The 27,381-nt window shown below is 43.1% G+C and overlaps 1 protein-coding gene across 3 annotated transcripts in view; it reads left to right on the top strand.

Moving 5' to 3' along the window:
• Positions 1–27,381, top strand: part of LOC119213049 (zinc finger protein 385C-like) — a 43,645-nt gene that overhangs the window by 8,402 nt on the left and 7,862 nt on the right. The window contains exon 2 of one of the 3 annotated variants that reach the window (XM_037464062.2): positions 8,432–8,716. In XM_037464062.2, the coding sequence (XP_037319959.2) occupies positions 8,432–8,716 (285 nt within the window). Of the gene's footprint in view, positions 1–8,431; positions 8,717–15,286; positions 15,666–27,381 lie in introns of those variants that run through there. The other 2 variants (XM_062560261.1, XM_037464064.2) reach the window with 2 other exon arrangements.

The raw sequence follows: 27,381 nt of genomic DNA, 5'->3' as shown, positions 1-27,381 counted from the left end.
TTCTCCAAACTGCGCTACATGTTCTTGCCGTTCACAGGATGGAGCATTGGAAACTTAAATTTCACACTTTTGGGGCATAATCTAGCAATGCTAATGCGTGCCATAAACCTCCCCTAAATGTATTTATAACAATTAAAGAGAATTTAGGTCAAGTTTTGTTTTGAGCTTGGAGAGAAGGAAGAGGAGGAGACTTCCACAGCCCACATCGTTTCACATCATCTCCCAGGGAGAAAAGACAGAGAGAACGACTCAATCTCATCACAATCAGCTCTCCCCTCTTGCCTGAAAAAATAACCGTGTTTTATCATTTTAAAGCATATACTGACGTCCATATATATTTTAGAGATATTATAGAGATTTTAATTTCACAGTTTGATTTAATACGTCATAGTGGTATAGGGGTCTGTGTGTACCGATTCAATACAGTAGAAATACGTGTGTGTTGCCGTTTTGACTTTCCAAATATACCGTAATGATTTAGGGTTCAGAAAACGCTCCACGTAGCCTAAAAGTGGCTCTTTCCAAAATATCCTCAAAAATCACCAGACCAGTATATTCTTTTAATGAAAGAATATACAATGTACTGAATATTGCCCTATATGCTTTAGGGCCTTGCAGTTAAATGTTGTTAAATTTGGAACAATGAAAACCATTTATTTTATTTACATTAAGTAAACAGATAATATATATTCTATTCTCCAAATGTTGGCCACTAAACAGACCATATAAAACCGCTGATGAATTGTCCGATTCACCAGGTGTGTGAAATAGAACGTCTTGTATTGAATGCGGCGCCATGATTTGTATTCTTTTTTTAGTTTATATTATAATTTTGATGATCAAGACACTTTACTGTTTATTATTTTCATGGGTCTAATGGCACCGATGGCGTTCCAGGACACTGCAGTCAGTCACGCACAGGTCACATTTGGTCCCCACAGAAGCCTCCGGGCCCCCCCCTCCCAGATGGCCAGTGACAGATGCCCATAAATTGCTGTCGCCCTTGGTTGGAGTGCAGTTCCTCCCTCCAGATAAAAAAAAAAGTGCCTTCACCCTTCAAACATGGATTCATATCTCGGTAGAAGAATGCTACAAAATGAGTACTTCAAAAAAGGGTCATATACGTTGGAAAATGCAATAAATTTAACAGCAGATTTATTGTTGTTAAAGTCTGTACTTTTTTTCAATAATTATGGTCATGACATTTCTGAATAATTCGTTAATAAAGAAATGATTTGAATCCGATGACATCGTGCAAGGCGTTGAAACAACTCTTACAACAATCTAAAACATTTTGGTTTGTTTGTGACGAGGGAAGTGCAACGAGAAAGGCATGTCATGTTTTGTAAATAAATGAGCAGAATAATGCATTTTTCGCGCAGCGCTCCTTCCACAATGAAATATTGCAGCAGAAACTGTCCTCCTTTGAGTTATTTCATTCCAGTGGACCTGGCCTCCGTTTAAGAGACACCACCTGGGGGAAAGAGATTACATTTAGTCATTCCTGACAAAGGCCTACCTCAGCAGTGTTTGCATGCAGCACAAATGTTTTTAAGTGAATGTGTCGAGGCTTGTGCTGAAAGACAACGGGGATTTATTCTGAGAAGCCGCGGCCACAGTTTGTGCCAAAATGTGTTTAAACAGCAAACAGTGGGGCTCTGGATAAAAGATGCAGTTTTGTAATTAATTGTATTAGTTATTGCATGTGTAATATTGTTGGGCAAATGATGATTATTACATATGACTGCTTTATAGCTTAGAAATCCCATTCATTTTGTTTAGCGATGTTATAATGTACTTGGATACACGCGGTATGCGTGTTGGAGGAGGAGCTGAGCTGACAAACACTCTCCACTTCTTTGCCAAATAGGTGGCAACCCGGGCTGTCAGGTCCCGTGGAGCTTCCCAACACATCAGAGAAGGTGACAGCTGATTGGCCGCTACACGTCCCTATCTGGCTGTGGAACGGTCTCAACTGTGACAAACAGACACACCTGTGTGTGTGTGTGTGTGTGTGTGTGTGTGTCTGTTTGTATCTGAGAGACAGAGAAAGAGGGCTTGTGTGTGTGGTCAAAAGTATGTTTGACACTATTTATTTGCTTATTGTATCTGAGGCTTATCTCTGTGTGTGTGTGTGTGTGTGTGTGTGTGTGTGTGTGTGTGTGTGTGTGTGTGTGTGTGTGTGTGTGTGTGTGTCTGTGTGTATCAGTGGGTGTGTTTTCCTCAGATACCAGTGGTCTAATTAAAGAGCCGGCTTGTCAGAAACATGTTCCTTCTTTGTTTAACATTGGACCTAATCTCCAGCTACAGAGGGGTGTGTGGTTGGTGGTGTGTGGTGGTGGTGGTGTGTGTGTGTGGGGGGGGGGGGGGGGGAGGTGTGTTATCTGGGGATTGCCGTGAGGTGTCCACAAGATGGATGCCAAATCATTACAGACGTTTTTTGGGAACTTGGCCAGGCTCCCCTGTGGGTTTGTGTGTGTGTGTGTGTGTGGTTGCTTGTGTGAGGGGGGTAAACCATCATCAGTTACACAGATGCATTGTGGGGGCTGGCGTTTTATTTGTGGGGATAAAACAAAAAAATGTATCTCGATTGAAGGATGTAGATTTATTTATTTACTCTACTAAGACAATGGTTTTTAAGTGGTCAGGTAACAATGAGACTCTGTTCGTTACAGAAATATAGTCACTAACAATAAGCCTTAACTCATTAAGGCTTGTAAAAAATAATTCAAATGATTAGACTAAACGCAAAATGTGATATTTTGTCATTTTGATATCTGAGTTTGCTCAAAAGTTTGCATGAATAAAATCCCACATAATTGAATTATATAATTTTAATAATTTCATTTTTTAACATCACCACACTAACGCGAGTTCTCAAGAGATGAACGTTTTTTGAATGCAACGCTGCACCAGTAAAAGCTCCAAAGTGTGTGCTGAGAAAATATGACACTGAATACATCATATTTTGATTCATTGTGGCCGGCAGTGATGGGTGGAGTAAGCAGTACATTTATCTCACCCGTTTCCTTTCATTTTTTTGTCATGTTAGGAGGGGAAGTTGATCCTCAGAGTTTTTTAAACCATTCGAAGTGGACCTCACGTCAACCTGAGGACGTACAGTTACGTACAGCTGCACGCGCAATCGCGCTGCCGCCACCCCGCGTTCCCAGTGCCCGTCGAGTCCAAGGGAAATGTTAGAGACTAAAAATATGCACCCTCTTCACAGCTCCCACTCACTTACCTAACCGAGTGAATCACCGCGTTATGGGAGTGGAACATTCGCGAGTGACCTTGACATAAAGATCTGAGACATAGAATACCTCTCATGCTGCGGGGATTGTGAACGCCACCCCCCCCCCCCCAGTAGTGTCTTTGCGTGTGGCTCCGAGGGTCACAGGCGGTGCTTCTAGGTGTTAATGGCTGCGATGCACCTGTGTTGCTCACTTGTGGCAATTTATTGAGTTGACGTCATTGAACTCTCAACGTGAGTCACACTTCTTCGATCTGGTTCTAAATCCACCACGGAGACAGAGAACACTCTGGAATTATACTCTCGATTTCCACGGAACAAAAAGTGACATCTTTCATATTTCAGAAACTGTGAGGACAGAGAATGTTTTGTGCCCTCGTTATGCCTCCAGAGCGGTGGTGTCCAGCTTTTGTTTTTCTTTGCCTCTTGTAAACTCGACCTGAACACTCGGCCTAGGACATGAAGCATGAGACAGAGACTTCAACATTTAAAGATATATAAAGATTGTCACCGGACCGAATCCTGCAGCATTCACTCACCTCCATACCAGCTCTCTCTGCAGAATTTATAGTGTGTCTTGCGCCCCCACCCCCGCCTTTATTCAGTAAAATGTGGCTCTTTCTGTCCAATTCTTTGCCTCCGCTGCACAAATTACAGGATAATTGAGCTGCAATTTGTGTGAAAAAGGTTCCAATTCATGTTTTCAGTGGATGTGCGGGGTTGCCTAGCAACGCAACTGTAATGTGGACCACCTGTCGATCAGTGGTTCGGCGTGTGTCTTTTCGACCGTCAAGACCGAGAAGACATGTAGATGCCGGCGCGTTGTCGGAGGTGCATTCCTCGCACTGCAGACGGATCCCGCAAAGTGTTTTAGTAGAAACATGAGCCGGGAATATGACTTATATTCCCGCAAGTCCGGTTTTTCCACGCGTGTCCGAGCATCCCGTCGGGCCGCCATCTGCTGTGGTGACTCTGTGATGACAGGTGGAGCGACTCCTCTCGGGCCACGACCGCCTGGAATAGAGCTCTTTTAAAAGAGCACGCGAATGCCGCCACATACCGTTTACAGCTGAATGCTGTCAGTCGGCGTCTTAGCACATCTGGATTAGAACGGCTTGTTCCAGGAAGTATCGTAGATCGCGGACCGCAGAGAGTCGGGCGGATTAATGGGCTGCTGATGGATTTGTTCTGACTGCTTTGTTTGGAGAAATGGCCAGTGTGAAGTTATGGAACCAACAAATGAATAAATACTTAACCAATGGGGCCTTTTTTAGTGTAAAAGATCCTCTGTTGCAGGGAATGGAGTGTAGCTATATATAGAGGAGAACTAAGTCCCCATGAGTCGATACAGGACAACCATTTAAATGCCGATGTACATTCATCGTGTAATTAATGTAATGGAACAAGATGTTTTATATAGTTGAATGGAAGGGGCAATTTATACCTAAATGTCTGTTCAGTAAGAAAACCTCAAATGTGCTTTATTCCAGAGGAATGTCTCCACTCTTTACAATGGCAAAGCTTTCCTTCCCCTCATTTGTGCTTAACGTGTTGATCACAGCACGTCATACAGACGGAGAAAGCAGCTTGAAGGAAACTACACAAACAGGTTTCCGTATTTATAGCTGCCCGTCACCTGGTTGGACGGTTAGCCATCATCCACCGCCCCCACGTCACCAGACTAGCACAAGCTGTCATTGTGGGAGAAATGTATGAACGGTAGTGGTAACTTCTCGCTTGCTTTCTATGACACTGTGTCAGACTTGCTTAACCTTATGGTTCAGCTATAATGTCTTATTCTATAATAAGACATTTTGACCAAAAGCTCGGGGAGTCTCTCAATCTTTGTAGAAGATTGAGAAAATGTCAGAATTTGCATTTTACGATTTTCCTACCAAGGACTTTGACGTTACTGTTTTTTTTTTTCTCCAGGGTCTAAGAACTTAAGCCTTCCCGAACAAGAGTTGAGCCTGTAAAGAAACACATATACATGTTGTAGAGCAAAAAAAGAGCGATTCCTCATCCATGTAGGCAGCCATGTGGAGACCATTACGCTGCTTCTACAAGCGAGTCCCTTGATGGAGTGGCTTATGACTTTGGCAGATCATTTCTGTTCAGCTGTTTCTGTCAATAAAGCAGCGACGTGGAGCCTGCAAGTGACGGGGAGATTTAACTGTTACTTAAAGAGAGGAGACTTTATTGTATCTGTTCGTTTGGCTGGAGACACAAATCAGTTTGAATCGTTTTTACCAGGTGCAACTACACTCTCTACTCTGCAGAGTCACTTAAAAACAGCTTTTATATGCTGAAGCTTTAAGATGGATACCTTCTCTCTTTTTCCAAGACACAACCTGATGTTCAAGTGATACACAAATGATTACTTTTATTATAGCTTTAAAAAATGTTATTATACAATCTGGAAATTGTAAAAAAGTCCAGTATTCTCTGAAAGTGGCCTAAAAGTCTCTTTCTTCGGTCAAACAAATGCACATCCTACTGTAGTACTTTGTGTCATGCTGTTTTGCACCTTCAACTTTACGAGGGTCAGTACATAAAGCAGCGTCTGTAAGCCGCACGGGCTGATGAGTGATGGTATTTAAAGAGCTGCGGGAATAGCTTCACCATTAAGTGGGCAGCATGACAGATAACGCGTGAGGACATAGAGATACCGGTTTTTAAACAAAGTGCTTCCACGAGACACAGAGATTGCACCGCCGGCTCGCTGGGATCGACCCTCCAACCACCGCGTCGGCATGCTAAGCTCTTCGTCTTAAAGCCAGGGAATAACTCCTCAATCTTTAGTTTCTCCAGTGGTGCTCTTGAGTTCTTAATTTCTTTGTTTTCGTTTTGTTCTTTATAACCCGCAGCTAATTTAACCCTTAACATAAATTTCAGTTTGTTATTGACATTATTTCAACACTGACAGAAGTTAACGATTTAAAAGACACACCTGCCCTCTACTAGCTGTTGCGTCTTAAATCATTTCTATAATTAACTATTGATGGGCCCAGATGAACAGCTATAAAGCCGTGCAGTTTCTATTTTGTTTACAGCTTCTTCATAAATGTACTAGAAATGCCACTAAATTATTTATTTGGGTAATTTGTTAACATAAAATACACATTTTTATTATTTTCAAAGAAATTGTTATGGGACTTGATGCGACATCATATTCTGAAACCTGCTACTTTGTGTAGCACTTTCTTCAAATCAACCTTAAAGCCTTACGGTACTTTACGGATAAGGCAAACATTTTTATTTCATTACCTCACCTCTTTTTACCACTGTGAACACAACATCTGAGTTAATCCCTAATTAGCTGTAGTAAATGAAGGCCAGGTTCAACTTTCTGCAAATCTTTTCTATTTAAAATACTCTGCCGCCACTTGTAAAGGTCCCGCTCTAGCGTGAGACGAGTGGAGGTGACAGACAGGCTCAAAGTGCCAACAGGAAGCAGCAGCTGCCGGCCTGGTTTTTAGTTTTTAACGGCGCTGACCGCACAAAAAGGATGGTTCAAACTAGTGGCATCATGTGCAGAGAGTCATTGACTAGCTTAATATTGTTAGTTCAATTATTAATGCATGAATTTAAAATACATCTTCAAATCAAGTTAACAAGTTGTACATCATTATTTACAGGCTGTAGTCGCCTGTGAATTAGCTTTCCAGTCTCTTCTTCAATTCGAAATATGGTTGATGGGGGATGATCCACAGCTGCAACATCTGTGTCGAAAGAATATACTGAAAAACCTCAAAGATGACTAAACGGACTTCTATTAGTTTTGGCGTCCCCTTAGTCCTGAACGGAGGGACCATGTCCATGCAAACCACCTAAAGGGAGTCAGACGGCCCAAACCGCCCTCTGATTGGCTGCTTTCCGCACATCAAAACCGTTCTTTGATGCCGGATCATTTTCCGACAAAACAATTTGGATCACAGACCACAGGTCTGAGTTCTTATCCAGCAGCTGTCTGGGTAAAATCATGTGTATGTCTCGGCCCCCTCGGCTTGTTTGGACACCATGGTATTAAACCCCCCCCCCCCCCCCCCCCCCCAAAAAAAAAACAGAAGGAGGAAAACGTGTGTAATGGAACGTGTGAAAGAATGCACTGACCCAGGTAAAATTTATTGCTTTGAAGACATAAATTTGGGATTAAAAAGATGGATTTTCTGTGAAAGTAAAGAACGCTGTTTGAAAAACGACCCAGTCTGCATAATGCACCCTTTAAAACATAATTGCTGATCCATATTACAGCAGTGGAACATAACCTTTTTCTTTTTTTTTTTTACACTTAGTAGGTTTGAAAGGCTCTCATGTCCCTCTCCACCGCGAGGCTGTAGTACATCATCCAATAATCATGTAGATGGGCTGCAGCTTTGAAGCCTGTGCTGCTGGTCGCAGGCCGATGAATCCCACTGAACACATTTCCTTTTCCACTTTCCAACAGCCAAATTGAATCTTCAGAGTGACGAAGATCATCACTAGTGAAGGCCTCTTATTGGGGTTTTTTTTGGGGGGGGTGCGTGCCGCATCCACCGAGGCACAGTGGCAAAAATGCCCAGCCGCACGAGGACTCCACGGACGCCATTACCGCGTGAAGCTCCCGGGAACAAAGAACCCGGGCTAGACTTTGGGCTGACATTTCCACGTTCACTGGCTACGGTTTGATTTATGGCCTCATTTCACCCGCGATCGCTCAGCCATCACACGCGTTAAAGGCTGCGTGCCCGCGCAAAGAAACGTGGCGAGTAACCCGGCTTTTATTATCATCATCCGGTAGAGAAAGAGAAGCTACAACCAGAGACTTATCTACAGGCCGCACTGGTCTGTGCCGGAGATGGGCCGTTTCTTTTAGATTTCTTTTCTGTTATTCCTGCTCTTGAATAGGAACGATTTTTGAATAAATCAAAGCGATGGGCATCTTTTGTGTGCCTTGGAAATCTGTGTGGTCAAAAAAAATCTCAAGCGTTGGCGGCGCACACATAATTGCAGTTTGAATCACTCAAACGAAAAAAAACCCCAGTATCGTTCTGCTCTGAATGGAGCCGTTATGCTCTGTTGCCCCCCTGTGGATACTTTAACAACATACATTTTTGAAACAAACGGGAAATTCATTGTTTCTATATCGCACATAATGCCTTAAACGCGGCTGACGGCGCTTTTATCCCCTTTCTCCAGATATGAAGCGTCCAAAGAGCCCCGACGGCGGCCGCCCTGCCCAGGGTCAGCAGGGGCGGGTGGAGGACATGGAAGAGGAAGACGAGGAGGAGGAGGAGAGGAAGGGGGCAGCCGTGCACAGAGCCAAACGCGAGCGGCGCCAAGGCGGCAGCAGCAGCAGCAGCAGCGCCACGATGTGCCGAGTGTGCAACATCCAGCTGAACTCCAACGCGCAGGCCCAGATCCACTACCGAGGGAAGACGCACCAGAGGAGGCTGCGGCGACTGGCGAAGGCCGTCAGCACAGGTACGGACGCACCGGCCGCTGCTGCTGCCCCCTCTGCACTCCTCTCACTTACCTCTGCAAGAGTAGATCGTCCTGCTGATTGACGACAGAACTGTGCACTTTACTATTTGGGTTTGTGGCGGATTCTACTGCAGCTGCCTGTTTGACGGATTTCTGTGATTTAAAACGTTATATTATTATCTACACACTCACTAGCTTCTTCAACCATCTGAAACTGTGTTGAGATCAGTGCTTACCGGCTGCTCAATTGGCATGGAGATGGATCCGACGCGAGCTCAGTAACTTTTCACCACGTTTTATCCACTGTGATACAGTTGAAAGATCCAAAGGGTGATCTTACTTACTTGGCTCTGTGGCCCGTGGCCTGCATTGAGGTTTTGAATCGGTGCTTAAAAAGTGAGTTGTATTAAGATGCCAATCAAATAGGAAAAAGTGTGAGCTTTAGCAGACAATTAAAATTTTGATTGACATTAAAAAAAAAACTGGCGGAGACACAGAGGGGCCAGGAACGGCCAAAGGAATTGACGTTTTGAAAACCACTGTTGAAACTAATACCATTAGTAATGGCTCCGTCGTATTGAAGATGCCCCAGTAAGACGTGCCAGAGAGACATTGTGTGCAATACCAGAGCGCTGCTGTAACATCTAAATGGAACAGAGCCGCGATATTAATTACACCTATTCGCCTCGTCAGGCGTTGAAGTGTCAGCTTTTTAACAACGCCAATTGTTGGGGCTTAAATCTCAAATATTGTGATGCTTTGTAATAAAAATGACCAGAGTTTTACAAACAACTTCTTGCAGTCTGAACAAAACCGAACATTATGAACTACTCAAAATTGCTATTTACTTCAGGGGGCTTTTGGGAGTGTTTTAATCATTTTTTTTCCTCCATAAGAACGTCTGTTTACTAAGTGCTACAAAAATGTGTCTTTGTTTTTGAGTCTCGTGCTTCCTGCTGCTGGAGAAATAAAAAGCAGGTACTGTCCGGCTTTTACACTGATAGCTGCTCCATAAACTGAACGCTTTACGAGTAAATGCAACCAAAAATATAGGATTTGGAACCACGACAAGCTGTCAGCAAAGCTTCGCTTATCCTTCCAAATCCAAATCCAGGCTCCTCAGCAGAAGCTGTGCTGGATAGTTTACTCTGAAACTCTACCCTGATACCAAGCACACCGTGTCAAGGCAGAGAGTCTGCCGAGAGTAAAAAAAAGTCAAATAAATAATCCCTGCAGTCACCATCTTGTAATTATTCCCCTTTGCAAACCCTCCTGAGCTGTTATTCATTGGGTTTGTTCACGACGCTGGAAAGAAGAACCTGTCGCTATTTCCAAGCACTTCTGCACACCTGTTGTGATGACGAGGGGCCATTAATCACCTTCTTTCACCACCACCTGTGTCACCACAGTGACCCACTTGATCAATCAACACTCACAATAAATAGCCTCTAACGAACAACTGGCCTGTACGATGGTACTTTTTAAAACATACATTCGTTACATGAAAACATTGACATGGTAGAGATGGTAAGCTATTTACTGAGGTTTAAGAAAAGATTACAAAGTATTGAGTTAGCTTTTGGAAAAGGTGTAAAATATTTCTGATTTTGAATTATAGTTCTTTCTATGCCTACGTTTCCTGAAGGCAACGCGGTTCTATGCTGTCACTCATGATGCCACGCACTCTCACATATATTTATGTACAGTATATATACATATGATTTAAATCTTTCAAAGTTTATATATATATTAAAAATCCCAAACCCCTAAACGTCCACCAGTGATCATCGTCAACTCATAAACTAGTTATTTTTTCATCTTTAAACCAAGCGTAACTCGTCCATCTGTGACATTTGACCACAGGTGTGCCATCAGTCGTGAGTACCTGAGGTAGCGGGCGGCTCTCTGCTGACTTTGTGCTTCCCGTCGTTTCCCCCGAGGATCTCCTCGACCCTTCGAGCCCTTCAACAAAGCCTTTTTTCTTTTCCTCCGAGTGCACATCGGCACGCAAGCGGCACGCAGCTCTCTGCGGTGGCTTCCAGGGGCACGACATCCTTTTATTAATCATTATCGCTCACAGAAGGAAAAACAGGTGTTGAATCTCATTGGACCGCCTTCATTTTGTCACTATTATGGTGCGCACAATCATAATTTATGCAATTGGGTCACAGCTTATAGCTGTTTCCTGTCATTGAGGCTGCATGACCATATTTATTTGACTGTAGATATTTATTATCTGGGGAGGCATACATGTGTCACAACAATCTTAGAAAGTGTGAATGTGACCTCTGTTTGGCTCCGGTGTGCTGACAACACAACAGGGAGAGATTTGTTCTCTCGGAGGAAAACGCTGCCCTACGGACACGTTTCTCTAAAGCAACGGGGGGGGGGGGGGGGGGGGGGCGTTTCCCCACTGTAATAAACACCTTTCTATATACAGAAACCATCTTAAAAAGACTGCATTCATTTCCACTTTTGGCGTGGGGCTTTGCACACACTCGTGGTTTATTGTTCATCGTTCCGTGCGTTTCATAGTGCACGCGGGTTGAGAGATTAGACATCAGAAGCGTCATCACCGACAGCGTTTAAACACCCGGCCGGCTGCAGGACACACGTGTCAGAGCCATCTCATCCAATAATTGATATTTAAGATGAGACTCCCTGAAGGGCCTCTCGTTTCCTCACACGGGGTGGGAGTGATTTCACACCGGCCATGTTTGAACTGGTTAAATGAACCCAGTGGTGTTTAACCGCTTCATGTTACGGGTTCACCGCAGTGAAACAACAATGAGGCCGTTCTCTCTCCGTGTCAAACGTGGAGAGGCGAAAAGGAGGATGAGCTCAAGACTGTTAGTACAATTCAGCTTGGGCTGCGATGAAAGCAGCCTAATGATACTCGGCCCCTCCCTCACAGCTGAACTAGCAATCCCTTCTTTTTTTCAGTCGCGTGAAGTGGTTGCAGAAATGAAAAGGGATTTTAATAGGGTGCTACTCACTGGGGGCCTTTTGAAAAGAGAACGGACAGCAGCCGTTTCCCCTTCCTGCACTCAACGCCGAGCGGCTGAACCACCGCCGAGTCGGTTCAGTTCAGAAATGATGGTTTTCACCTTTGCGGTACGGTGTGTGTGTGTGTGTGTGTGTGTGTGTGTGTGTGTGTGTGTGTGTGTGTGTGTGTGTGTGTGTGTGTGTGTGTGTGTGTGTGTGTGTGTGTGTGTGTGTGTGTGTGTGTGTGTGTGTGTGAGAGAGAGAGACAAACTCAAACATGAGTACCTTATCTGAAATGAATATACAAATTCAGCGTGCAACTGTAAAAAAAAAAAAAAATTACAGACACATAAGGTAACGTTTAAGTATAAAGTCAAGATAAAAAAGGGGTTATTGTTCACGGCAAACAGCAGCAAGTACTCGACTGTACCGTCATTACCAGCAGGCCTACCCCGCAAGATGTGCACTGACATGCATCATGCACACACACACACAACATTCACACACCACAACTATGCTTTGCGTAACATAATGTGACTGCACTTCAAATTCCAGGCTCTTATTATTGCATTTTATTTTTTCAAATTTGGAGATAGGAGAGTCTCTGAGAGAGATTGACCTGCACCCTTTATAACAATCTACCCACTGAAATGGAAAATTAACCCTTTCTTCTTCCTGGAACAAAGTCTCCCTTAATGGAATATCAATACATCTCTGAATGCTTTTCCTTCCTTCTCCTGTATAACCAACGCACAGTAAATAAATGGTACGACAGACAAAACCACACACAGAAAGGCACCTGCATGCTGAAACGCACCGTGTGATTTAGGACATTTATCAGCTGGAGCGTTGTGCTGCTTGGCCTCATTTCACACAGTAGAGTCTGCTTAGCTTAGCGGCCATTTCTGAGACGTCACTTGAGGCGTCACTCGGCGCAGTCTGAACACGGTGAGACAGAATCTAGTGAGGGATGTCGGCTTGCTCACCATTCACTAGTTGTTGTTTTTTTAACTTAGCTGTTGTCCCCTCAGGGACTTCCTAGGTCATCTACAGGTCAATGAAAGTGTGAGAAATGACCCGGGGAGCTGTACCTGGAGTCTAGACCCAAATAAAACATACAAAAAGTTCCTTGTTTCTCTTTTAGGTGGCAGTGTGTGTGAGTTTTATAATATATTTTTTGAATACATGAATACAAACATGAGGAAAGCTGGAGTCATACTTGCAGTGAAATAGCGGTAGTATTATAAAAACTGTACGCATGTCTGTTAAAATACAGAAAAAAGCGGGTAAATTGCTTTTAGTGTAAAGAGGCTTTGAAAATCATTCCCCTCTCCGGGGCCGTCTCCCATTACCAAGTCAGTTATTTCCAAGTGAGAGTGACGCGGCATGTCAATTAAACCCGCCCACAGAGCCCCGATGTGTAAATAGAAGTATGCACAGGCGACGTGCAGCGAGTCCACGGCCAGACTACGGCGCGCAAGCGCTGCGCTCGAGGCCGCCTGCGCCCCCCCCCAAACCCCCCCCTCCCTGCACGAGCCTCCGAATGCAGCCAGCTGAAATCAAGTGTATAACTGTCAGGGTTTGTCAGCGTCGTACTTCCACGGCACCCTTATTCAAGGGGACAAGGAGCCAGCAAGGAGCACACAGGCCAGACACAAGCAGCGTGTGTGTGTGTGTGTGTGTGTGTGTGTGTGTGTGTGTGTGTGTGTGTGTGTGTGTGTGTGTGTGTGTGTGTGTGTGTGTGTGTGTGTGTGTGTGTGTGTGTGTGTGTGTGTTGACGACGCTTGCATGTGACATTTGAGACCCGGGTTTTCAGGGCACAGACTATGAGAATAATTGTGTTTATTTGAGGTGATAATAGTGACTGTGGAGTGAATAACAATGCATTGAGGGCCTGCCTCCCCCCCCCCGGGTCCCCAGCGCCGTGTCCTTGTCTCCGCGCTGCCTTTGCAGATATCCAAGTAGGTGCTTCGGCGACGAGTGGAGTTCTCGGATGCTCTGAAACTCAATGAAAAGCAGAAAATCACACTAAACCTAAACACTCTTAGTATTTAAGTTTATTTAAGACCTTGCTGTGTAAAATGTATAATACGGCGATGCTCAATACTGTTCTATATATCTTAAACAGTACTCAAATGAATATACTTCCTTTGTAGCAAGAACGTTGCTGTAAAAAGAGCCCCGGAGCAGACTCTGCTGTGCAGTGTCTCAATGCAGTGATCATCCAAGGATTAGTCCGCGAAATGAGCAAGCAATTAGGTGAATAACAATCTCTCCCACCTGCTCATTAAAATAAACACTCTGCTGGTTGTTTGATTTCAAATGGTTTTAAATTGCCGTTGAGGGGAGGGGGAGGGGGGGGGGGGGGGGCTGTACTATCAATGTAAGCTTCCGTGATTTGTGTGAGAGGTGACCCTCGTCTGCATGGAAGCTTGATTTCTGTGCGGAGACCTACGTCCCTGTCCTCACTATTAGCCACTCTTCTTTACACTTTTTATGGATTCCTGTGTGTGCTGTTGTTCTTCTAACAATAAGCCCTAACTATACCTGATGCAACATATGCCATCCCACAGTTTAAGAATGGATACCGAAATCAAATCCATCTTTAAACCATGGATAACGATTCATCGGTTTATCTAAACGTGTTAAATGAGACCTTCTCTTTACAAGCCTGTGGCTGAAATGGTTTATTTCAGTTGTGTGACACAGTGGAAATTGGATTGGCCTTTTCTCCAATCTGATCTGGGCCACTTTCATATGTGGTCCTAAATCTGATCACTGGCTGTGCGACAGCTGTGAGAACGCTCATATTGAAATTATTGTGTTTCTCAGAGTCCCCTGAATGAGAAACCTTAGTTTGAATGGAAATGCTCCGTAACTGTTCACTACACAATCAAAATGCAACAAAATCTTTAAATGAGAATGAGATTTGAACTCGGAGTAGAGGGTTAACCGTCACAAGCAAAAATCTGAGATTTTATGTAGGATTACTCTTCTGGCTGAACCCTAATCCATTGCTGTTTAATAACGATGTTGATAATATAATTTTAATGGGGGGGAAAAAAACGACCATGTGTCGCGTGATTGACTCCGGTATTTTGATTGAAAGCACTGCCCACTCAACCTATTGGAAATGTATTATTATAAATGCTTTATTCTAATCAAATAGGAGCAATCAGCCAGGACCAGACTGCAGCATCTCACGAGGTGTGTCCTTTCGGAGGCGTGCTGAAAGCTTTCAAATGTTCCAGCTCTGTGCCTGTGATGTCGATGATAACTTTGGAGAGCATCGGGACACAGCTGCGTTTTAAACAGACGTGTAACCAGAAAGAAGAAGGGAAAAAAACAAAAACAGATAAATGATGCCCGTTTGTTGTCAAGTAACACCGGGAAGGAAATGACATGGAAATGACATTTGAACGTCCTAAATGAAGCAGAATAAAAAGGAGCTGGAAGCAAAAAGAAGAAGAAGAAGAAGAAGGGGAGAGAGGTGGGATGCTCACGTTGTTGATAAGCAGTCCCACGCCATGTCTCTCTCTCTCTCTCTCTCTCTCTCTCTCTCTCTCTCTCTCTCTCTCTCTCCCTCCCTCCCTCTCTCTCTCGCTCTCTCCCCACTCGCCTGCTCTCTCTTACATACTCACACAGAAGAACACACACTTGCTCCTCAGACTCTCACCACCGCGCTCTTTTGCCGCCGCTCCTCGTTCCGCCCTCGGCCGTCTCCCTCCGTCGCCTCATCACTAAGGGCAGCGCCATCAGCGGGCCGGGATGTGCGGTTGACAGGGGGGACGGGGCGGCTCACCCCAGTTAGAGAGATCGTCGTGGGGTTTATCCGCGAGGAGGCACTTTTTTTTCCTTTTTTTTTTTTTTGCTCAACTTCTCTGATGGGAGATCAACTGACGGCAGGCACCTGAATCAAATACAGAAAGACAGTGGATCTCCAAACACGTGGAGATGGTGTTCGGTAAGACCATTTGTTTTCCTCTGACAGGTCGCTGACACTTATTGACGGCGCTGGAATTGTCTGACAAGTAGCTGAGGTTTCATCCGTCCCCAGATGTTTGTTTTTTTTTGTTTTTTTTTCCGTGGCATTGATCCGCGTTGCGAGTCCTCCCGCCCCCCCCCCCCGTCCAAACGTGCCTTTCACAGCAATGTCTTCTCCCCGCCGTTGCTCAAGGGCAGGCTCGGTCCCCTGCCCACCATCTGCCCCTCGTTCACTTCCATCTGCACCCAAAGCGAGTCCCCTCGCCTGTTTTGTTTGTCTAATCGACCCCCTTCTGATGAAGCCAAGTGTGGAGTTCAGACCGATACGACACTCCCAGATGTGTCAAGTCATTTTAAAGCCACACACAAGAGCCGCGTTGAAGTCGCTGCGCAGATTGCTGGCAATTATGTCTTTGTCCTCCCAAGGGAAATATGCCCAGATTAGCTTGCATAATTGGGACCTGTTATAGATAAAGGCAGTGTGGAGATTTTTTTGTTCTTTTTCAGCAAAGGAGAACGCTGCAGCATGTTTGCATTGAGAATTTCATCAATTTTGAACTGCTTTAACCACTTTTATCTCATCGGCCCGCATTGGTACTTGTAGACGGTCTCCAGTTCATAGTTTGACCTCTAGATAAATGCAAGCAGAAGAAAGATTAAACGGGAGTACAAAATGGATGTGTGGTAGAAATGGTAGCACCGAGTGTTTAAGCATCCACATCTATTTGCTACACTATTATACTATATACTATATATCGGCTGAATCATTTAGGTTTAATCTGTTTTAGATCACTTAATACTCTGAGTGGGTTTGGACTGACAAACATTTTTAACATGTCACCTTGACCTCTGTTGAGTTGTTATGGGCAGTTTCTGATATTTCATAAAGAAAACTATTAATGTGCTAATAAAAAAATAATGAGCTGATTAATCAATTAATTAATTGTTAGTTTCAGTATATGATAACGGTTTGGGTTTTTAATTTTGGATGAACACGTGATGAGAATGAGAAATCATTTCTTATATCTTAAAAAATATGGCGCAGGTTTAAATGATGTGTGTACATTTGCATTTTGGGATGCACTTCAGTGGTTTATGGAGACACACACACATACAGTGTGTCCCCGGATCAGAACTACTAAGACGTGTGTGTGTCTGTCTGGCAGCTCTGGATGCTTTCTTCTTTAAATGGCAGATTAGTGAGATCAAAGCGAAACGGTTGGGGAGGAGATAACTGTAGAGTTTTGCCTGGTGGCCATGCTGCAGCTGTCCCCACCCCCCCAAACCTCTCCACCCCCTCCACCCCTCGTAGAGAGCAGCGCTTTGGTAGTGCTGCTGTGACAGCCCATGTATGTGAATCTTATTCTCCGTTCAGTATAACACACCACGCGATTGAAAGACAAATGAATATCTGAGAATAACGTTCATTTCTCAGCTGTGAGATTAACATGTATCTATGTTTTTGTTGGTAGCTTTTAGACACAAAGAACAGTAGCGTAATATTACGCATATAACGAGATCGGTTTCCATGGACTAAACCACGTGACGCACACGGCGACACGGTGACTGGTTTAGGTAATTGGGTCTAAAATGTGTGCTGCTTTTCGTCTGGCTGTGGATCTTCGTAGGAGATTATTTTTCTTCTTAAAAAAAACCCCCATAATATTCCAAATTGCTCTAAGCACAATAGAAAAGGTGAATCATCGAACTTATACGAGCCACCCAGCGAAAATAACAAGGCAAGTGATGCGTAAACATTTGGTAGAAATTGTTTCGTAAAACAATTTAATATAATAAATTAGGACCAAACTAGAAAACAGTTAAAATTATGAAAGCACATTGACATTATAAAAAAAAAAAAATTATTCCAGTGTTTGGGGCACCTTGTCCTCATGTCGCCCTCTACTGTCAACTAACAAACGCTGGAAAATGTTAACATGTTAATGGCTTGTGATTACAATAAATGTATTATCATAATGTGCACAGACGGGCCAGTTGTGACATCTTCACAACAGCCCTGTTGTTTGTTCATCTTCAGACCACTATAGTCCCTTTTTTATAAGGTGGCAAAATGACTAAAATTATATTTGTGCTTTTAAAAATCTCTACAATGCACTCTTCTAATAAAATGCATTCTACCAGCAACAAAATCAGTATTGTATAACAGTGATTACAAACACCATAGACCTGCTTTAAATTGCAACAAATGATAGTTGTATTTAATAACCGTGGTAGAGAAGTGAAAAATATATGGTTTAAAAAATAGAGGAATTATTAGCGTCCCACAATATTACTTTTTTTTACGATACGATTCATGATTAACTCAATAAATATATTTTGATAGCCAATTTTTCTTAGAACAATATTGTGAATCACAATTATTTTGGGCAGGTAATCTTGACAGGAAATTAATTTATGTCCACACAGTCTACCCACAACAAAAAGAGTAAAAAGCAACACAAAAATCCAACATTTTTTAAGACAGAAGTTTTTGAGTCAGTTTGGGTGGGACCATTAATTTTTCCTGATAGAGTTCAAATTCACTAGAAGCAGCGTTAATGACTCATTATTCTAATTCTAGGGTAATGAGTGTGGGTTTTAATTGCAAAATTGATGGTGCAGATTATCATAGAGAACAAATTTAATTAGCCTACTGTACTCTGACTTGGTGCCTTGTGTCGTTGAAAGCTTTTTGTGCCACAGCATCATCTAACACATCAGGGCCTGCAGTCAAGTGCATGTTAGAGAGGATATGCCGACATTATTTGTAACCTTGGAAATAACACAAATCACACAAACCGTCTGAATCCACTAGGAAATAAAAATCCCACCTACGTGCTGTTAAATCTTAAACAACTTAAACTAGGAGCTGTATGTAGGACAAAGATTTCAAAAAAGGTTGAATTGTGAAATAAACCTTAGAGTTGGAGGCTCATCTACCGCCCAAATGTAAAATATTTATTTTCTTGTGTCATCTTTTGATTGAGAACTGGCTTCCTGCTCAAGGTATGTCTCTCTCACATCCTTTCATGAGAGGTACACATTTCCAACACTAACCGTAATGTAAATACAATGTAATCCAATGCAATCTGGTACCGATACTTAATTTACTGGTATATTACTTCCCTCGTGCTTGATAATTATCAATAGAGGCTATGCATGTGATGTCATCGCACCTCCATTTTGCTTTTACATCTAACATCTAAGTTTTTAATGTATAAAAGAAATTACTTAGAATGCCATGAGTAGTCGGACTCAACAATAACAAAAAAATCATATTCATCAAAATGAGAGTTCATCTTGAGTAAATGCTGAATTTTCTGGAATAGTGGCATCATTAAGCATTAAAAAAATGAAGGATAAAGGATTTTCTCTTTAAAATCATATCAAAACAGGGTACAGTGTGACTCTCATCATGCATTTTTCCAAATGTGCCCTAGGAATGCAGCTCCATGCCAAGACCAACTCCATTAAGTCATTTGAATGGGTTAGACACATGGAGTTCTGTTATTTTTGGGATTTGCCAAGAGATCATGCAACCTCAAGATATCTGGTGACCAGGACTGTGACCTCAGGGGTCTCTAGAGGCCATGTGGGACTGACTGCTGGGCATAAAGAGAAGACACTGAATTACCTCCATTTAAAAATAACATTTATTTTTCCACAGCTAGTCAAGCAATGCAGAATGGAGGAGATGCAGAGAAGAGAATAAGGATTGGGTATTCTTTTATCAGATTTGACTCTGGGACCTTTAGGCCTGCATGTCAGGATTTGGGTGTGGGGGCAGTACCAGCGGCAGCAATCAAAAGCTTTTGAATTCATAACCCGGGAAATTAGCTTGTGTGCAGCTCAGCAGCACATCAATCAAGTTGATTGGGCCTAAAGGATGTTTGGACAGAAAGCACATTTTCACTTCCATAGTCATCTGCGTGGATCTGACCGTTGGACAGTCAGGGGTTCGCTTCTCTTTTTTTGGATGACTAAATCCCAAACGCCTCTGGTATAGAACAACACTGTATGGAGGCTCAGCCTACATCGGCTTTATTGTTTGCTCTCCGGCTTTGCTGAAAAGCAACAATATATCCTGAATCATTTTTGAGACCTACTAAAAATGTAGGTGCAGTTGTGCTTGAGCTGCAAGACAGTCTGAATATTTGGTCTAGATACACAATTTGCTTGCAGTTGATATTCATGGTTCATCGAGAATTTATGTTTTTGATGACATTTTTCCTAGAAAATTGTACTAGGCGAACCGGGATCCAGCACGTAGCTGCAAAACGTGTTGTGTTTAAGGATTTTCTTTGTCACCACCATCAAGGACACTGCCACGTCCTTCCATGTCCTACAAACATGAGTCATTACATTACATTACATGTCATTTAGCTGACGCTTTTATCCAAAGCGACGTGCAATAAGTGCATTTCCACATAGAGATACAAACTCCCAGAGTCCCAGTACGGCTGTCCACATTAACTGTGAGGAAAAGTGCAATGGATACCCAGCGACCCTCCTTGGATGTGTGACAACCGAAACTCTTTCTAACCTTTGACGTGCATGAAGTTGGCCTCGCTGCAGATCTTCTTCCTAACCCGCGTGCACACTCACACACTCCAACCACACACTGTCAGCAAAATGCATTAAAGTTTTGGTATTTGCTGGGTTTGCTGACTGGAATGAAAATATTGAGCTTCCCAATCGGCCGACGTGCCTTGAAAATCAAGCAGAAAATGCAAAAACCTCCTGTAATGTGCAGCTGTTAGGAGACATGACATTGCCCAAAAATGTTGACCACAGATTTGAGTGCTCTCTATTAGGATTCCTGAAATACACGATGTGTGCATGATTAGATCAGCTGCAGTGAAGTACGTAACATTTAAGTTGAGTCTTGATGTTTCTTTTGGCCTTGACCTTTTCCTTAAGACGCCTTCTTTACCCGACGTGATGCTGTGAGTGGGATTACGTTTTCCTTTCAAGCATCTCATGCAGTAAACACAGTTCCAAACTGCAATATGAAAAAATGTTTCTATGAAAACGTCGATTATTAAACAGTTTTCTAACCCGGTGAAATGGGTCTTAGACATAAACTTTATGACTACACACATCGGGCCAAAGCTAATGAGCTTAAATGCTCTTCAGTAAAAGTGTGTTTTGATTTTTAGGTTCCAACGTGACCAGATGTGAGCCGGGCTTTTTTTCTTAGATAACCTTTTAACCACAAAAAAGTCCTCCCCCGAGCACCTCACTGCATTGGCAGCCAGCCAGCCAGCAAGGATCATGGAGACAGAAAGCCGCTAATTACTAAGTTCAGCTGAAACTGACTTTAAATATCAATAAGTATGTGCAGCACATCTGCTGACTGCCGTTCAGTGGGTCTGATTAGACTCAGGCTTATCTCAACCCAAGCAGATGGTGGCAGGTTGTTTTAAGTGCGCCTGATAAAGACACGCAGAACGTTGTGGTAGGGCAGAGGGTTCGGTAAAGGAAAGAAAACACAGCAAACACTGCTCTGTCTGAGCTGCGCTGATAGTACGTTCACGCTCATTTCCCTGCAGATCGCCTCTTATCTGCTCGGGTTCGTTCATCCTTTATGTCCACAGAATCTAAAAGTACATCACATGCATTTCATTTGATGTGGCGTTTACCTGTTTTTCAAATGCTAAAGTTTTCTCAACATAAATCACACACGTAAGGGGATGATCATAGTGAGATTAACTCATACATACCAAGTATATGACTTTCCTAATGTATCATGCGGGGCAGTTATTCAAGCTATGATTGTAGCCTAAAGTATTAACGTTAGACTAAATGTGAAGCATTGTGTGAAATCCGTTAGTGAGTTGCCTCTGTTTCGTGTCAGTCTGCATGAAAAACGCTGTGGACGCATGATGTCATTGTTTCAAGTTTTAAAAAAAAACTCCTGCGTGGACATCAACCACTCACTGTGCAGAACATTTTTCTTCATCGCGGGTTTCACCTTGAACAAATTCTATAAAAGGTCATGTCCCCTGGGGCGAAAAATGGGCCCACGGTGCTCCAGCAGAAAGTAGGGCGGATTACCGCGGGGAGCCCGATCTGTGCCGGCTGCCGCCCCGCAGGTACGACTCCTCGGGAGGCGGGCCGGCCCCGCCAGCTGTGGCCGAGTGTGAGTTTAAATAGACGGGTGACAGCCGGTGGGAGAGTTTGCCTGTTGGTCGCCAGTCGTGGCCTAAATGTACTTTGTCACAATAAAGATGATTTATCCGAAGACCGCACAGTGCAAGGAGAGGGCAGCATTTCGTGCCATCATGGAAATTAGGCTTTCACTTCCACCGTATTGTTTCCAGTCGAGGGAGCTAAGCTGGCATGTCAATGGCAGTTATAATGGATGCTAATTCATCCTCCAGAGCTCATCACGAAATGCCGGGCTCTTCGCCTGTTGTGTAAGCAATAAATGGCATCATCATTACTGGAGAAGCGCAGTGCGCTAAACACTTCTGTTTTATGACTCAGAAAAGCTGTGCGCTTCATGCTATTATGAAGTGGAAAACATACCATTCAATCTCCATCATTTTGGAATGTGTTGTGCAGGCTTTACAGCAAAGCCCTGTCACAAGCAGTCACACTTTTTAGTATTTCAGTTTCATGTTCCTCAGTGCGTAATCCTGCCTATTGGATTAAACTGTTTTTTTTTTTATGACCGACTGCTATTCTGCAATAGAAAGATTACTGTTATTTAAAGATACAGTGACGTAATCTGCAACAACATAATGCGCTGTGCAGTAGTGACTTAATGCAATGCAATTATCTCACTTAAGCCACTGCAAAACAGCTAATTTTAAATGCAGTCATCATAACTGTAGATTGATGTGCATTTATGTGATACACACAATTTAAAAAAAATGATTTTGATTAGTATAATTACTTATTATTCATTTGTTATTTTAAAGTAAAAAAAAGTAGTTTCTTTGCTAAACTCACCCCAATCCTTGGATGAGTTTGACATAATATACTGTAGAAGCAATATCAATATAGTATCAGAGTCTGTCTAAATCAAACATCTTATGAATCACCTACCAAAATGTGAAAAATGATCAGGAATCAGGACTCAGGAATCATTTATTGCCATCATATGTCAGACATACATGGAATTTGACTTGGCGGGTGGTGCATGACGGCAGTCAGTAGCTTCTGCATCCTGTAGTTTTCCATCTGCAGTTTTTGTTGCTATATATTAAGCTTGTGCCACAACGTCTCTGCCGCTCTGACAGAGTAGATCCCACAGCTGCATAATTAATTAAACCCGTTGTATTGTTGATACCACAGCAAAACGTGTGTGAAGTGAAGAAACGTCCGTTATTCAGTTGTTGACGTCACGAAGCGCCAAACGGGGGGGAATGCTCATCGGGCGATGTTGCCGGTTGGCGTCGCAAACCAGAGTGTGCCTCCAAACCGTCATGTTGGTTCAGACTGAAGACTGGCTGAGACGGATGATCCCGGGAAATGCATTCACCATGAAAGGAGCCGCCGCTGCCTTCCCTCTGATGCTTTCGCTCTGATTTGCCGCTATGAAAGCGTCTCATCCCCCCATCCCCCTTTTTTTTCCATCCTTCATGAAAAGATGCCATTTCCTTCCCTCTGTGATTGCTGTGATGTTGAGTCACCCAGAGACTAATCCTGGAAATAATAGAGATTAAGCTTTTCCCCCAGTTTTTCTTCTCTTTTTTTCCCAAAGTGCTATAATTTCTCCAGCTCATAATCTTTTATCCCTTCTCAATACGTGACGGTTGGCTGCTGTGACCTACACGCACAGCTTCCACAGAGAAGATATCTTCCTGCATAAAAAAAGAGAGTGAATTCCGATTAGCAAGCAGGAACCGGATCCTTTTATAACGTGTGGAATTACTTTTATTGTTGAGGGGAAGAATGGGGAAAATCAAAAGTGACACGGGCCCTTCACTACCGACTTTTGCCTAAACCTCTGCCAAAGCAAAAAGTGTAATGGAATAAACAGTTTGTCTGCTTCTACCTGCAGCCTTTAGCACATCCCGCTAACTAGCTCACCTGCCGTTTAGTTTAGGGTTGAATTAGCAGCTCTGTTCTGCCATTTACTGCATTCTACTGTGCATCAGTGTGTGTATAGATATATGAATATCAGAGGTGGGATCAAGTCATTGTTAGGCAAGTCACAAGCAAGTCTCAAGTCATTGCCCTCGAGTCCCGAGTCAAGTCGAGTCAAAGACGAAGCAAGTCCCAAGTCGAGTCACAAGTCACAGCCAACAAGTCTCAAGTCGAGTCACAAGTCGTACCATTTTAGTTTCGAGTCATTTCGAGTCATTTTTTTATAGTGGGGACGGGGAACCCTGGGTGATGGTGCGCTGCCTCACAGACCTAGACTACGAAGGGAAGGATAATGGTGGATCGACTGTGACTGTGTTATAGTACTGTAACGCTCACCCCAATGCTGCAGCGTAAATAAGGAGGCGATGACTGGCTTGCAACTCCGCTGCATTTATTTATATAAAACAACTCAACTTCGGTCACTGTTGGCCGTCACCACGCCGAACGAACACTTCCGCATACACGGCCCCCCAAAACTCGGGTTGTCTCGCGTAACTACAGCTGGTAACAAAGCATAACGTGAACACATGCAACATCTGCATAACTGATTAACTAATAACTTTAACTCAGCTCATTACACTATTTTAAAACGGACGTTGACATAATGTTGGCGAGGATTTCCATCGGAGTCTGAATCCGGGTTCAAAAATCCCGATTTTTGTAACCATGAACGAGCTGTCTCGTTGATACGGTCAAATGGACTGCAGTGATTGGATGTTGTTCAGGCAGCGCGCGCTCTCTGCATACAGGTGGCGCATATTTTTTGACAGATGCAGATAAACAGAGCGGCGCGGTGGTGTGAAAATGTTTTCCCCCAGTTTTCATGGGAAGTAGCAAGTCTTCTCGAGTCAAAGGGCTCGAGTCCAAGTCAAGTCACGAGTCATCGGTATTCAAGTCCAAGTCGAGTTGCAAGTCTTTGTAAGTTTTGTCGAGTCGAGTCTCAAGTCATCAAATTCATGACTCGAGTCTGACTCGAGTCCAAGTCACATGACTCGAGTCCACACCTCTGATGAATATATACAGTATATCTACATGGGGCATCAACTGGTGAAAATGCTCATTTTTTAGCATCACATATGTAGTCACAAAGTGCTCATTTGGTGCAAATGTGATTATTTCTCTATTTATTTGCCTTTTCATAGTCCTCAGCGTTTTTTTTCCATGGAAAAACATTCAATCTTAATCTTAATACGTGTAACATTAGCCTTATTTGTTTATTAGCAACAGTCGATCATAAACAAAGGTCAATAGGTTCGAGTACATGAAGCTTAACACGTTCTCAGCATGATCCAATGAAACTAATATAACCACAGCTTTAGTCAAAGCCCTGTGAACCTTTCTGGATGCAGACCACATGGATAACTTGAAAGCGAACCATCCCGTCAGCACCGCTTCCCTTTTGTCACCCACGGAGTCCAACAAATTCCCACAGATCATGCCAGTGTCTAGTTTGCTAAACTCAAAATGCAGTTAATTAAACGTTTAGCCCCGCTGTGTTTTGTGAATATGTGCGTGGGAGATTAATGAGATCAATTTCAGATTTGTGTAGGAAAGGGAATCAATGTCCCCAAAAGTCACACTGACAGGCAGATTAAGCACATCGGCAAGGCGGAGGAAATCCTCATCTGCCCGTGGTTGTATCTCTGTCTCTCTTTCACTTTCTCTCATTTCTCTGCTGCTGATTCCGTTACATGAAATTCCATGCACTTTACTGGCATCAGTAGTACATGAACGGTCCTGGTGGAGCCTTTGCGTGGGAACTGGAATTTGTCAAAAAACAAACAAAATCAGATCAGTCAAAACGTGTTCACTCATGTGTGTTTTCTCTGTGTATTTATGTTTTCCTCTGAGATCCGCTGTGCACATTACACATGGAGGATCAAATAAACAGTGACAATCAGCTGTAATCATTCTAACATTTTAATCGAAAGAGTACACGCTTGAGGGCCTGCGAACCGCTGAATAAACGGAATTATCCGTGCGTGAGAAAAGACGAGACAACAATTAAATCAATGTATATTTGTTCAGGGTTAATATTGTAACAAGTCCGCGGGCTGGGAGTCACCAATGGTGATTCTCTTCTATTCTCACTGCGGCGATTCGGGCTGTTTTTTGGTTGCATCTGTCTCCACTGATAAAACTGCCAATTTGTATTCACAGCTTTAAATGAGATAGAAATGCACTTGTCTTTGTTTGGGGTTCCAGACAGTCAGCCTTAGTTTGTTAAATGTAGCTGGAGATGGTGAGGCGGTCTGTGGTTAATCCCTCATTGGCATGGACCCATTCAGTCGGTCAGTCTGTTCGCCATCTCAGCGAGATAAGTATTTTAGTCCTTGTCTTTAATCTGTTTTAGTGACTCTTTCCCCTGAAAGGCAACGTTTTATTGTGACTTAAGTGATGGGGGCGCGGGACGGCACTGACAGTTGGTCCGTCGTTTAACCGCTTCGGTCCAGACAGGAATGTATCTGAACAGCTTTCGAATAGATGGTCATGAAAATGTGTGCAGAACGAATCCTCATGAATATGCTAACTTTTATTTTTCAAACCACCATAATGTCACTTGAACAGCCTTTTGATGCATGCAATATTCTTTTGTTTTTCATCAGCCTTTGCTGTACATTAAAGTGTGTTTGGTGCTAATCAGCAAACACGCTACAGAAAGGATGGTGAACATGGACGGATTTCAGTTCAATGTACTATAAAGGCGATTTATAAATTCTGGTACTTTTTCTATATTGAATGGCAGTGCACATTTGAAAAAAACTGGAAATTCATTGGCGTGTTACTAGCACTGCTGCTGAGTTATTGCCTAAAACCAACTCACACACGAAAACACAATATTTTTAATCACTGAACTTCTTTTATATGAAAAAAGAATCATGTGCAGTACAGTACATTTCTTTGAGCATGTTTCAATTCTGAAAATGTTTTGCTTATCCCTTCCTCTCTTCTCTGCTCAGGCTTTAAACCCATTTTGAATATGGCACCAGATTAGTAAAAAATATGCTAATGCTAAAGGACTTTTAAACCGGCCTCATCCCCAGAGATAAAACCTTTAATCCAGAGGTGAAAAGAGCAGGAAATTGGGGAAAATGATGTCACGTTGCCGGTTTGGAGCAACACAATTTGACTGTATTTACTCTTTCCAGGAAAAAAAACAATACATCATAATATTATGTTTTGCTGTTTAATGCCGCAGAACACATCTGGAAATATCTCCTCGCAAAATCTTTCCCACATCTAAAGATAGGTAGTCATCTCTCCTCTTCCTCCAGTCGTCATCTGGTGTGTTGATACTTCCTTCCCTGTACTCAATAAACCAGACCCTCAGGTGTCACTCCTCAATACCTGAATCGTTGGGGGGTAAAAAACGACTGCTTCAATACGTAAGACTGTGCAGTGTGAGCCCGCTAATGTTTACTCTGGGTCTAGACAAAGGTCAGTGCTGCGCTGCTCTTTAAAGCATGAGCGGACTGAAAAGCCTTCAGGCAATTACGTGGGATGGGAGGTCATGTGAAAGGAGACTTCGGGGCATAATGCGATGATTCAAATCACTGTAGGATTCATCAAAAAAATCACTTTATAGGGCTAATGGTATA

Source organism: Pungitius pungitius, chromosome 21 (genome assembly GCF_949316345.1).
Source record: "Pungitius pungitius chromosome 21, fPunPun2.1, whole genome shotgun sequence".
Classification (NCBI taxonomy): domain Eukaryota; kingdom Metazoa; phylum Chordata; class Actinopteri; order Perciformes; family Gasterosteidae; genus Pungitius; species Pungitius pungitius.
The sequence above is the reverse complement of the archived record's forward strand: the minus strand, read 5'-3'. Positions and strand labels throughout refer to the sequence as shown.